Here is a 13,190-nt window from a genome sequence, read left to right as displayed (position 1 = left end):
AACCACATGGCTACTGGCTGTACAAAATGACAAGACACAGATTCCGAAATGATCAGGAAAACACATGTATAAGCCATATTCACCTTCATAGGGTTTTCATCATACGTTGGGGTTCCCAGGTCCATCTCAGCTTCATGCTCAAGGCTGGCATCATCTCCTGGGCTTTCCCAAGTAGGAGGATCCCACTGAGTCTGCCTAGAAGAAGGTAAGAACAGCCATGCTGTCATAGCCAGAAAACAAGAGAACTCTGGCTTAGACATCTCTACTCATATATACATAAAATACAACATGCAATGAGACACAGAGTAAATCAGCTCTGTAAGATACACTATTGTGATATCTTCCCCAGAAGACTGATTTTATCCCAGAGACATACATGGTTCAGCCCACTGTATTTTTGTCAATAATGATGTGGCAAGTTTTGTTGGACGTTGAACAGAGCAGTAAAGCAAACACATTGGTTGTTTCTCACCTGGCTCTTAAGGTCCTGAAAATAGGATTCAGCAAAGCCTAAAAAGTACCTGGAGTAGGTGCCTGCCTATGCAGATGAAGAAATCAATAGTGATTGTATGTAGTGTGTACTTGGAGCAGAATAAAATAAATCACAACAAACTCCTCCTCAGTGCTTGACTATGTGAGAAAACTGTTCCTTGCTTTAAGGAGGCTTCTTGTTTGTAGTTGTGCCCCTTTGGTTTAATGACTAGGAGCATGGAAAAGACATATAGGTTAAGAAATTGTGCCCTCTGCTAAAAATATTCTCAGCTGACTGCAAGAAGAGTTCAACCATGTTAAACCACTGCATGTTTATAGTTGTTTTGAAAATATGCAGGGAAAGATTTCTTTTTTATTAAAGCTGGATCTGTGAGGTAACACCAAAGTAAGGAAATTCATGTTCAGGAGTCTGAAGTCAGGTATTACAGGGAATGCTACAGGGGGTAATCCCTTAAAATGTCAAAAGCCTTAGAGAAGCTGGCAATCTACCTGGCAGGTCAATCCTGCCATTACAGTCTTCTGCTTTCTTACCACACCAATCTTAGTCAGTAACATTAAAAGCACTTGGTAAAGCATAAAAGGAAAAGATTTGTATGATACTTTTTAACTTCTTTATGTCACAAGACATTAAAACAAAAACATTTGCAATACCCTTGATAAAAAGATCAATGATGGAAAAAATGGGTAGATGCCCCCAACAATTCACAAAAGATACTAATGGCCAATAATCTACTGAAAACATACCATCTCAACAACAAAAGAATTGAAAATGAAAAAGAGACCTCCTCACCTATTAGACTTAACAAGATTAAAAGAACCTATGTGAAGAAAAAGACACTTCTGTATACTTTTTGTTATAGTCTAAGTTGGTACAATTTTTTTTAATGATAAGCTGAAATATTTATCAGTTTAAAACATGTAGCTCTTTTGACCAGCAATTCTACTTCTAAGAATCTACCTGAGGAAGGTAGTATGATTAGTGTCTAAAGCAGGTCCAGGGTTGGAGTTACACATAAAACAGTGAAAATCCATCAATCAGAGTAGGCCAAATAAAATTTGGTATAGCCACAAAAAACAGCAGGGGTTGGCAAACTTTTTTCTATAAAGGATCAGGGAGTAAATATCTATGATCTTGTGGGCCATGTGGTCTCTGTCACAACTACTTTACTCTGCCATTTTAGCGTGAAAGATGCTACAGACCATTCTGAAATAAATGGATGTGGCAGTGTTCCCAAAAAACTTTGCAAAAACAAGTGGCCCATTAGCGTAGGTTGCTGACCCCTATATAACAAAGTATAAGTATGCATAAAAAATAATGTCATTCTTTATTAATTGAGAAAGTTCTACAAATAGTTTGGTAAATAAAGATTATAAAATATGCACCCCCAATTATGCACCTAAGATTATATATTGGAAAGTACACACATATATTCAAATAAAGCTATCTGTCTAAAAAATTTTTTTTCTAAGAAAAAGATAAATTAAGTTTTTTATATATAGCAGGAGTCATCAAACTACAGTTCATAGACCAAATGTGCTTATTGCTGTGAAATTTTATAGGAACAGAGACATGCCCATTCATTTACATATTACCTATGGTTGCTAGCACAACAGCAGCAGAATTGAGTAGTTGTGACAGAAACTATTCGGCCAACAAAGTCTAAAATATTTATTACTTGGCCTTGTACAAGAAAAGGTTTGCCCATGACCCAAGATCTACAATCTTAAATGAAGTCATTATCATTTTTAAAATCTCCTTAGTAAGAGAGTCTAGCAGATTAAGAATAGACCAAAACATATCTAAAAAGGATCAAAGTCTAAGATATGATGTAACACTTAAAATGTGATTCTGGAAATCCAACAGCCCTCAAGCATAACTAAGAGCCAATGATATCAAGTCTATAACCATAAATCTCTCCTGACAGTGGGAGTTTCTTTGACCAACTGAAAGCTGGTTTGGGGATGCCCACATAGACCTTCCTACCTTGTGATTACATGATAGTAATAAATCTTCCCTTCTGGATCTCGGGCTGTCTTCCAGTTGGGAGGTAAGACAATAGTTTTTGGTTTGGGAGGAGATGGGGGTGGCAGATCCAGAAGATTATTTGTCACAACCATTTCAGGCTGAAAAGAAACACACACAAATTCTTCATCAGTAACATCTCTTTTAATCTGGCTGAAAGGACAAAAGTAGCCTACTTAAGCAGTATGTGAAAACATACATCTACCTCTTCTGTGCAATTTGAGAAATTATCAGAGACAGTATATATGAAGAGCTTTAGGGATCTATCAGAAAACTGAGAGTTGACTCCAAGTTCACCATCTAAAATGTCACATTTAAAAATACTCAGCAGCCTTTTTATCCAGAGAAGTACTTTCCTACCTTAAAAAAACCAATGCTAAATGGTGTATACCAACTTCAGTATACTTATTAGCTGAATAGGCTTTAGATATAACTGTCTTTTTAAAAATAGAGACCTGAAAAGCAAATATGGCAGAATGTTAACATTTATCCATTATATATTTTTCTGTACATTTTTGTACATTTCAAACCTCATGCTTGTATTTTTAAAAATTGAATGCCACATTTTTAAAAAACATAAAAACCTCATAATCACTTTTATGGACTGAATTGTTCCCCAAAATTCATATATTGAGTACCTAACCCTCAATGTGACTTATTTGGAGATAGGGCCTTTAAAAAGGTAATTAAGGTTAAATGAGGTCATAAAGTTGGTGCCCAATCCAATAGCACTGGTGTCCTTATAAGAAGAAGAGACATCAGGGAACATGTGAAGATAATACAGTGTGAGGTAAGCCATCTGCAAAGCCAAGGAATGGCCTCAGGAGACACCCAACCTATCAACATCTTGATCTTACAGACGTACAGCCTCCAGAATTGGGAGAAAATTAAAATGTGGCCACTTTTAAGCAAACACAGGTCTTAGAGCATTCCTGCTTTGTGTATATCACTGCAGATCTCTACTTCATGCAGATGCTTTTCTTTGGCCCTCTTAAGTTCCACTTCCTCCATTCTGATAGTCCTCTACCTAGCCTGTAAAGTTACCTCTTTTCCCTAGGCTTCTGTGTGAGTTAAGAATATTTAGAATTATTTGGTATTTACTAAATTACTAATCCTATCCCTCTTTAAACTCTTTATCTGTACCTTTTGTGACACTAAACTCTACTTTTACTATTATCCATTGTGATCCTCAAATACTGTAGAGTCAGCTTCTAAGAATAGGAATGGAACCTTATTTTTGTATTCAAAATGGCTAGAAAGGCCCAACTCACTGCAAGCCCTTAAACACCTATTGTAAGTACACACTGTCTTATTCTCCAGTTGTTTCACACGCAGTCTTTTTACTCTATCTCCACTTAACTGTGCTACCTTTCTAAAGCCACCATCACTTACCAGACTGCTGCAAAAGCCTCTGGAATTTTCAGTATTTTAAACTGCTATTCTGATCATGTTATACTATTAAGTTTCTCAACTGTTTCCAATGTCAACCTCTTATTTCCCTTTTCATTCAAAAACAACACTTCATCTAGATCTCACCATATCCTTCTACATATGCTGTATCACCAACAGCTTCTCTTGATACATAGTGTATAACATGTATACTGAAGTATATTAATTCTATACCCCTAGTTCATGGTATCTAGTGTAGTGTTATATTCTAGTCCTCTATAAATAATATTTGGAAAATTATTTCAGAAATTCATAGCAAAGTATAAAAATTCAAGATCAGTTTAAATTACAAATAAAAAGGATCCTAAGGGCAAAATATTTATCAACAAAGTTATAAATTCCACAGAATTAAAAAAAAAAATGGTTGAGTAGTGCTCCCTCAGGGTGCATAAGCCCTGAGTGAAATTGGTGACTACAATAATTTAAAAACAAAAACAAAAGTAAAACCCCAAAACCAAATCAAAACAAAAAGTAACTTTCTAAAAATAAAGTAGGCAGCCAATGATAGCTCTGTCAACTGAAACATTTCTTACTGGCTGTAAGGGCTGAGGCTGCCCTGGTGCAACTATCGTAGTCACGGCCGCCGTTGGCTGTACCATTACTCCTTGTGGGTGAGCTGTGAAAATCTGTTGTCCCTGGATGTACTGAAGACTTGGCTGGGCATAACTCTAAAAGATAAAATGAAGAAATTCATAATTTATACTTATCTACTCTAATAAAACAGTAATTGACTTCAAGTTGGTATCATCTTATTGGAAATTTTTCTTCTCCACAGTACTCGTCAGGAAACCTTTTTACCAGCTCCTAATAACAGATTGTTCTGATGAGAAAAGGTCAAAGGGAGTGATTCATAGTAGAAGAAGTAAGAAGGTGATCAAATTTTAAACTACTTTTTTAGCTTTTAGTAGTCTTATATAACTCCTTCCAAGAAAGACAACAGAATTCAGTATATCTAAAATTCTTACCACGCCCTGGTTTATACAGGGCTTTAAAAAACAGAAACCCCTTTCACATATATTATCTCACTTAGTCTTGACTACCATCAGAGATGGGTTATCTCCCACATCTGGAGTTAATAAGAAATAAGAAATAAGTGCCATGGCTAGGGCTTAAACTTAATTTAGAATTGTTTCTCATCAATAGAAAAACTGCTTAAAGAAGAATAGGTGACAAGAAGCCCTGAAAAACAAACTTCCTGTCTTTAGAGGTGAAGACTACCAAGGAGCTGAATAGTATCATGTATTTAAGGACAGATTTTGATCCTAGGACTGAGATTCTACCCGGTAAAATGATGCAGATGCATTAACTGAAAGTACCCAAAATACAAAATATAGTAATTCCGAATGATGCTAGTGAAAATCGAAGGAGTCTGAATAGGAAAATGAAACTACCTAGGAGATTTTAGAATAAACAATTACTGAGAGAACATAGAGAAAAGGAAGAACACAATTCTTGATTCAGTATTTTGGAACAGCTTATCTATGCAGATCACAAACTAGACTCAATGTTAATTGTCAAGGCAGAAAGCCTGAGAGAAAAATATATACATTAGAAATGCTTTCAGCTCTAAGAACTTGGGTATAAGATGGGAAATCTGTACAACACCAAACATTTTGTAGTAACAAATATTATCTTCCCACCTATTTCCTGTCCCAAAGCCCCAAATCTGGTTAAGGCCCAAAACACTTTTTAACACTGATGTATTACAGACAATACTAAATCAGAGGTCAGTACAAAAGGAGGTATTTGCAACACAGATGATCAAATATTGTTTAAAAAATTTTTTAAATATACTCTAAAAGATGAAGTATACATCATTCTTAAAGTTCTACTTCAACTCTGCTAAAATAAGCCATAAAACAAAACATACCTAACTGGGTTCTATTCTATGATCACCACTTTTTCTGGAAACTGAGTTTCTAAGGGCTTGGGTGCACAGAAGGAAGTATCCTGAAGAGTGGATACAAGAAGCAAGTTAATGTTCATGTAAGAAGTTAATACACATGCACTGGATAATTCTAATTGGAAACAGTATCTGGAAGACTAAAGAAGACAGTAAGTTGATAAATTAGAACTTTCCTATCCCACAAAGTTGAGCACCAGACACGATAGTGAATCCCAACTTTTTTTTCCTGACCCACTCTCCTAGTCTACTCCATCAGCAAATTCTGTTGGTTCTGCATTTGAAATATAAACATAAATATATATATATATATATATATATATAACATGATCATTTCTCACACTTCTGCTATTCTAGTACAAGTAGCCATACTCTCTTGCCCAGATATTCAATAGCCTTTAACTGATCTCCGTATTTTTGCTCTTGACTCCCAATCATCTCTTCACCTGGAAAAACCAGAGTGATCCCCTTAAAATATGTCAGATCATGCCTCTCTGTTCTAAGCACTCCAGTGGATTTCCACATTACTCAGATGAATAGCCAAAATCCTCACAAGGCCCTGACCATTTTGTTCCTGATCTCATTACCTCCTATTGTTACCTATACTCATTTGGAATAGGAAGGGTTTCATAATTAAATCATACAGTTTGAGTGATAAACATTTAATATTTGATTTTGAAAAAAAAATTAAAGCTAGATCAAAATACTAACATTGAGAAAAATACCATAGGATGAAATATGGTATCTCCAGAGTGATCAGAAGGTTCAGCCTCTAAATCTACCACTAAAAAATGTTAATATTTTGGAGGCTAAAATTACCTTGACCCTCAGAGAAACTATGTTCATGAAGAACTTCTCTGACAATAGTTAAGTAAGGCTTATCATGGATCTGATCAATGTGAAGTGAAGTTGTAGTTTCTCTAACATGAAGACTCTGGCTCCAAATGTTGGCTATGAGATAACTTCTCAACTGAAATGACATTATCTAGTTTGATCATTCCCTCCATTCACCAGATGAGGATCCAGATAAATTTTACATGTTTCTAAATTCAAAGATTTATTTAATAAAGGATAACAATTTATCATCAGGAAGGTATGTAATACGTTCTGAAAATGATTACCAAAGAAAATGCCAAAAACGTCTGAGCAGTATCAGCATTCTGGGCTAAAAAATCACCAAGATAACAATATTTATTTGGTCTAGTGTTTCAAACTCAAACTGTCAAAAAGTAAAGGAAAAATGAACATTTCTCAGGGTTCTATAGTGTCTATCCAAACCAGCTGACAATCACATGCCAACGCCAAAACCAAAAACAACCATAAAAGGGGGAAATCAGTTTTCAGTCCCACTGAAAGAATATGAAAGATGTACTTACTTGTGAGATGTATCCAAAGAGCATGTGCCTATTAAATCTATTTGTTGGGGTAAAACCTGCAGTAGTCAGTAGTAGTAGCTCTTCCCTTCAAGCAACTTGAAATTACACAAAGGCTAATTTTTCAAGCATAAATTCAACCTAGATATACCTTTAAAATGTGATTTCCAATGGGAATTAACAAGAGATATCTAAGGAGGTCCCCCACTTCTAGGGGAAAAAAATCACTATCACTTTATAATGTGAAAAATTATGCTCTAAGCACTCAAATTTTGAGACGTGATTTATTAAAACTTTGTACAAATAAGACACTCAATGTCACAAGACCACTAAAAATCATTTAGCCTCAGTTAAAATTGAGCTTTTATGTTTAATAGGCAGTTGTGGCACACACATACACACACACACTTCTATTACATATCATATACTACTTAATTGTCAAAGTTATCATATCTTGCAAACTTTTAGTAGCCCATCCTGGTATGGTTGATACCAGGATTGAACGATCAAGGCCTCCTCCTGGAGGTCAGATCTTTGGGCCAGACACCACATAAATGACCTTGTTGAGGTGAACTTCGGAGACTACTAATGTCAATTCTCTCAGCAGTATATGGTAACTGAGTGTAAACTGTAATTAAACCATCAAAGTACATGGTGCTTTACAACCATCATTATTAATATCCATTATCTCATACAAACCTCAACCACTCATTCAAAGGCATTCTGCTTACTTTATAGATGAGAAAACTAAAACAAAAATATAAGCACCTGTCTCCAGTATATGTAAATGATGGCTAGAATTCAAAAAACACCCTAACAACATACCCTACACTTCTCATTACCCACAGCCCCCACTTTATTTCTGATCAACTAATCCCCCAGAAAAGGGAAGTATATGATATGTAATAGAAGTGTGCAGTGCTAATTATAATTAAGAAAAAGAAATGTCAATTTAAGTGAATACCCCAGAAAAATGGGTAAAAAACGACCTTATAACCAAATGGGATTATTACATAGCCGTTAAAATGTATACGCATATATGTATGTACATATACACACACATAAAAATACAAAGTAATTTGGAAAAATGGTAAAGACTCACGGTAAATAGAAAAAGTAAGAGATAAAGGACTTCAAGTCTTCAAGATTACAAATACATAAAATATATAAACGTGGTTAAAGAGAAAAAAAACACAACTGGTTAATACAGCTAAGGTTTTAGGGATTAAAGCAGGACACTTTGTCACAGCCTTTTGAACAAAAGTTTGATACAGCTTCATCACAAAAAAACTAAGTAAAAATTACCATTCAATACTAAGTAATATTGTGCATGCAGGAAACGTATCAGGGAGTCTCCGCCATCCATAATAATTCAACTTTAAGGAGTGATGAGTGATGAGTGATGGGAGAGAAACAGAAATGTGCTGTGGATGATGCTGTGTACATTTCTTTTTTGGATTTACTTTATTATTATTATTTTTTTGGTATCATTAACCTACAATTACATGAGGAACATTATGTTTACTAGGCTTCACCCTTCCAAGTTCTACCCACAAACCCCATTACAGTCACTGTCCATCAGTGTAGTAAGATGCTGTAGAATCTCTACTTGTCTTCCCCGTGTTGCACAGCCCTCCCTGTGCCTCCCCCCACATTATACATGGTAATCATAATGCCCCTTTCTTTTTTCCCCACCTTATCCCTCCCTTCCCACCCATCTTCCCAAGTCCCTTCCCCTTTGGTAACTGTTAGTCCATTCTTGGGTTCTGTGATTGTGCTGCTGTTTTGTTCCTTCTGTTTTTTCTTTGTTCTTATACTCTACAGATGGGTGAAATCATTTGGTACTTGTCTTTCTTGCCTGGCTTATTTCATTGAGCATAATACCCTCTAGCTCCATCCATGTTGTTGCAAATGGTAGGATTTGTTTTCTTCTTATGGCTGAATAATATTCCACTGTGTATATGTACCACATCTTCTTTATCCATTCATTTACTGATGGACACTGAGGTTGCTTCCATTTCTTGGCTATTGTAAATGGTGCTGCAATTAACATAGGGGTGCATCTGTCTTTTTCAAACTGGGCTGCTGCATTCTTAGGGTAAAAAATTCCTAGAAGTGGAATAACTGGGTCAAATGGTATTTCTATTTGGAGATTTTTGAGGAACCTCCATGTTGCTTTCCACAATGGTTGAACTAATTTACATTTCCACCAGCAGTGTAGGAGGATTCCCCTTTCTCCACAATCTCGCCAACATCTGTTGTTGTTTGTCTTCTGGATGGTGGCGATCCTTACTGGTGTAAGGTGATATCTGACTGTGGTTTTAATTTGCATTTCTCTGATGACTAGCGATGTGGAGCATCTTGTCATGTGCTTGTTGGCCATCTGAATTTCTTCTTTGGAGAACTGTCTGTTCAGCTCCTATGCCCACGTTTTAATTGGATTATTTGCTTTTTGTTTGTTGAGGTGTGTGAGCTCTTTATATATTTTGTATGTCAACCCTTTATCGGATCTGTCATTTATGAATATATACTCCCATACCATAGGATGCCTTTTTGTTCTATTGATGGTGTCCTTTGCTGTACAACAGAAGCTTTTCAGCTTGATATAGTCCCACTTGTTCATTTTTGCTTTTGTTTCCCTTGCCCAGGGAGATATGTTCATGAAGAAGTTGCGTATGTTTATGTCCAAGAAATTTTTGCCTATGTTTTTCTCTAAGAGTTTTATGGTTTCATGGCTTACATTCAGGTCTTTGACCATTTCGAATTTACTTTTGTGTATGGGGTTAGACAATGATCCAGTTTCATTCTCTTACATGTAGCTGTCCAGTTTTGCCAACACCAGCTGTTGAAGAGGCTGTCATTTCCCCATTGTATATCCATGGCTCCTTTATCGTATATTAATTGACCATATATGTTTGGGTTAATGTCTGGAGTCTCTATTCTGGTTCACTGGTCTGTGGGTCTATTTTGTGCCAGTACCAAATTGTCTTGATTACTGTGGCTTTGTAGTAGAGCTTGAAGTTGGGGAGTGAAATCCCCCCCACTTTATTCTTCCTTCTCAGGATTGCTTTGGCTATTCGGGGTCTTCGACAGTTCCATATGAATTTTTGAAATATTTGTTCCAGTTCGTTGAAGAATGCTGTTGGTAATTTGATACGGATTGCATTGAATCTGTATATTGCTTTGGGCAGGATGGCCATTTTGACAATATTAATTCTTCCCAGCCAAGAGCATGGGATATGTTTCCATTTGTTAGTGTCCTCTTTAATTTCTCTTAAGAGTGTCTTGTACTTTTCAGGGTATAGGTTTTCCACTTTCTTGGTTAGGTTTATTCCTCGGTATTTTATTCTTTTTGATGCACTTGTGAATGGAATTGTTTTCCTGATTTTTCTTTCTATTGGTTCATTGTTAGTGTATAGGAAAGCCACAGATTTCTGTGTGTTAATTTTGTATCCTGCAACTTTGCTGTATTCCAATATCAGTTCTAGCAGTTTTGGAGTGGAGTCTTAAGGGTTTTTTATGTACAATATCATGTCATCTGCAAAATAGTGACAGTTTGACTTCTTCTTTACCAATCCGAATTCCTTGTATTTCTTTGTTTTGTCTAATTGCCGTGGCTAGGACCTCCAGTACCATGTTGAATAACAGTGGGGAGAGTGGGCATCCCTGTCTTGTTCCCGATCTCAGAGGAAAAGCTTTCAGCTTCTCGCTGTTCAGTATGATATCGGCTGTGGGTTTATCATATATGGCCTTTATTATGTTGAGGTACTTGCCCTCTAAACCTATTTTGTTGAGAGTTTTTATCATGAATGGATGTTTACTTTTGTCGAATGCTTTTTCAGCATCTATGGAAATGCTCATGTGGTTTTTGTCCTTCTTTTTGTTTATGTGGTGGATGATGTTGATGGATTTTCGAATGTTGTACCATCCTTGCATCCCTGGGATGAATCCCACTTGATCATGGTGTATGATCCTCTTGATGTACTTTTGAATTCGGTTTGCTAATATTTTGTTGAATATTTTTGCATCTATGTTCATCAGGGATATTGGTCTGTAGTTTTCTTTTTTGGTGGGGTCTTTGCCTCGTTTTTGTATTAGGGTGATGTTGGCTTCATAGAATGAATTTAGGAGTATTCCCTCCTCTTCTATTTTTTGGAAAACTTAAAGTAGAATGGGTATTATGTCTTCTCTGTATGTCTGATAAAATTCCGTGGTAAATCCATCTGGCCCAGGGCTTTTACTCCTTGGTAGTTTTTTATTACTGCTTCAATTTCATTGCTGGTAATTGGTCTGTCTAGATTTTCTGTTTCTTCCTTGGTCAGTCTTGGAAGGTTGTATTTTTCTAGGAAGTTGTCCATTTCTTCTAGGTTTTTCAGTTTGTTAGCATATAGATTCTCATAGTATTCTCTAATAATTCTTTGTATTTCTGTGGGGTCCGTCATGATTTTTCCTTTCTCGTTTCTGATTCTGCTGATGTGTGTTGATTATCTTTTTCTCTTAATAAGTTTGGCTAGAGGCTTATCTATTTTGTTTATATTCTCAAAGAACCAGCTCTTGGTTTCATTGATATTTTTCTGTTGTTTTATTCTTCTCAATTTTATTTATTTCTTCTCTGATCTTTATTATGTCCCTCCTTCTGCTGACTTTAGGCCTCATTTGTTCTTCTTTCTCCAATTTCAATAATTGTGACTTTAGACTATTCATTTGGGTTTGTTCCTCCTTCTTTAAATAGGCCTGGATTGCTATATACTTTCCTCTTAAAACTGCTTCGCTGCATCCCACAGAAGTTGGGGGTTTGTGTTGTTATTTGTTTCCATATATTGCTTGATCTCTATTTTAATTTGGTCATTGATCCATTGATTATTTAGGAGCGTGTTGTTAAGCCTCCATGTGTTTGTGAGCCTTTTTGCTTTCTTTGTACAATTTATTTCTAGTTTCATACCTTTGTGGTCTGAAAAGTTGGTTGGTAGGATTTCAATCTTTTGGAATTTACTGAGGCTCTTTTTGTGGCCTAGTATGTGGTCTATTCTGGAAAATGTTCCATGTGCACTTGAGAAGAATTGTACCCTGTTGCTTTTGGGTGTAGAGTTCTGTAGATGTCTATTAGGTCCACCTGTTCTAGTGTGTTGTTCAGTGCCTCTGTGTCCTTACTTATTTTCTGTCTGGTTGATCTGTCCTTTGGAGTGAGTGGTGTGTTGAAGTCTCCTAGAACAAATGTATTGCATTCTATTTCCTCCTTTAGTTCTGTTAGTATTTGTTTCACATATGTTGGTGCTCCTCTATTGGGTGCATATATATTTATAATGGTTATATCCTCTTGTTGGACTGAGCCCTTTATCATTATGTAATGTCCTTCTTTATCTCTTGTTACTTCTTTGTTTTAAAGTGTATTTTGTCTGATACTAGTACTGCAACACCTGCGCTTTTTTCTCCCTGTTGTTTGCATGAAATATCTTTTTCCATTCCTTGACTTTTAGTCTGTGCATGTCTTTGGGTTCGAGGTTAGTCTCTTGCAAGCAGCATGTAGATGGGTCTTGCTTTTTTAATCCATTCTATTACTCTGTGTCTTTTGATTGGTACATTCAGTCCATTTACATTTAGGGTGATTATTGAAAGATATGTACTTATTGCCATTGCAGGCTTTAGATTCGTGGGTAGCAAAGGTTCAAGGTTAGCTTCTTTACTATCTAACTGTCTAACTTAACTCGCTTATTGAGCTATTATAAACAGAGTCTGATGATTCTTTATTTCTCTCCCTTCTTATTCCTCCTCCTCCAGTCTTTATATGTTAGGTGTTTTATTCTGTGCTCTTTTGCGTTTCCTTTAACTGCTTTTGTGGGTAGTTGATTTTATTTTTGGCCTTCAGTTAGTATTTGGTTGGTCTGCTTTCTTCGTTGTGATTTTATATTCTCTGGTGACACCTATTTAGCCTTAGGAGTGCTTCCATCTA

General features: G+C 36.1%; 1 protein-coding gene across 4 annotated transcripts in view; it reads right to left on the bottom strand.

The window, feature by feature from the left end:
* Positions 1 to 13,190, bottom strand: part of SETD2 (SET domain containing 2, histone lysine methyltransferase) — a 165,243-nt gene that overhangs the window by 23,669 nt on the left and 128,384 nt on the right. For 3 of the 4 annotated variants that reach the window (XR_005023078.2, XM_036877191.2, XM_057498482.1), the window contains 3 exons: positions 4,498 to 4,632; positions 2,477 to 2,616; positions 84 to 195 (listed from right to left, as the gene is read on the bottom strand). Coding sequence is in view for 2 of the 4 variants with exons in the window: in XM_036877191.2 (XP_036733086.2) it covers positions 84 to 195; positions 2,477 to 2,616; positions 4,498 to 4,632 (387 nt within the window). In the remaining 2 variants the exon portion in view is untranslated. Of the gene's footprint in view, positions 1 to 83; positions 196 to 2,476; positions 2,617 to 4,497; positions 4,633 to 13,190 lie in introns of those variants that run through there. The other variant, XR_008996470.1, reaches the window with a different exon arrangement.

The sequence above is a fragment of the Manis pentadactyla genome, chromosome 1 (assembly GCF_030020395.1).
Source record: "Manis pentadactyla isolate mManPen7 chromosome 1, mManPen7.hap1, whole genome shotgun sequence".
NCBI lineage: Eukaryota > Metazoa > Chordata > Mammalia > Pholidota > Manidae > Manis > Manis pentadactyla.
Note: the sequence above shows the minus strand (reverse complement) of the source record. Positions and strands in the feature narration are given on the sequence as shown.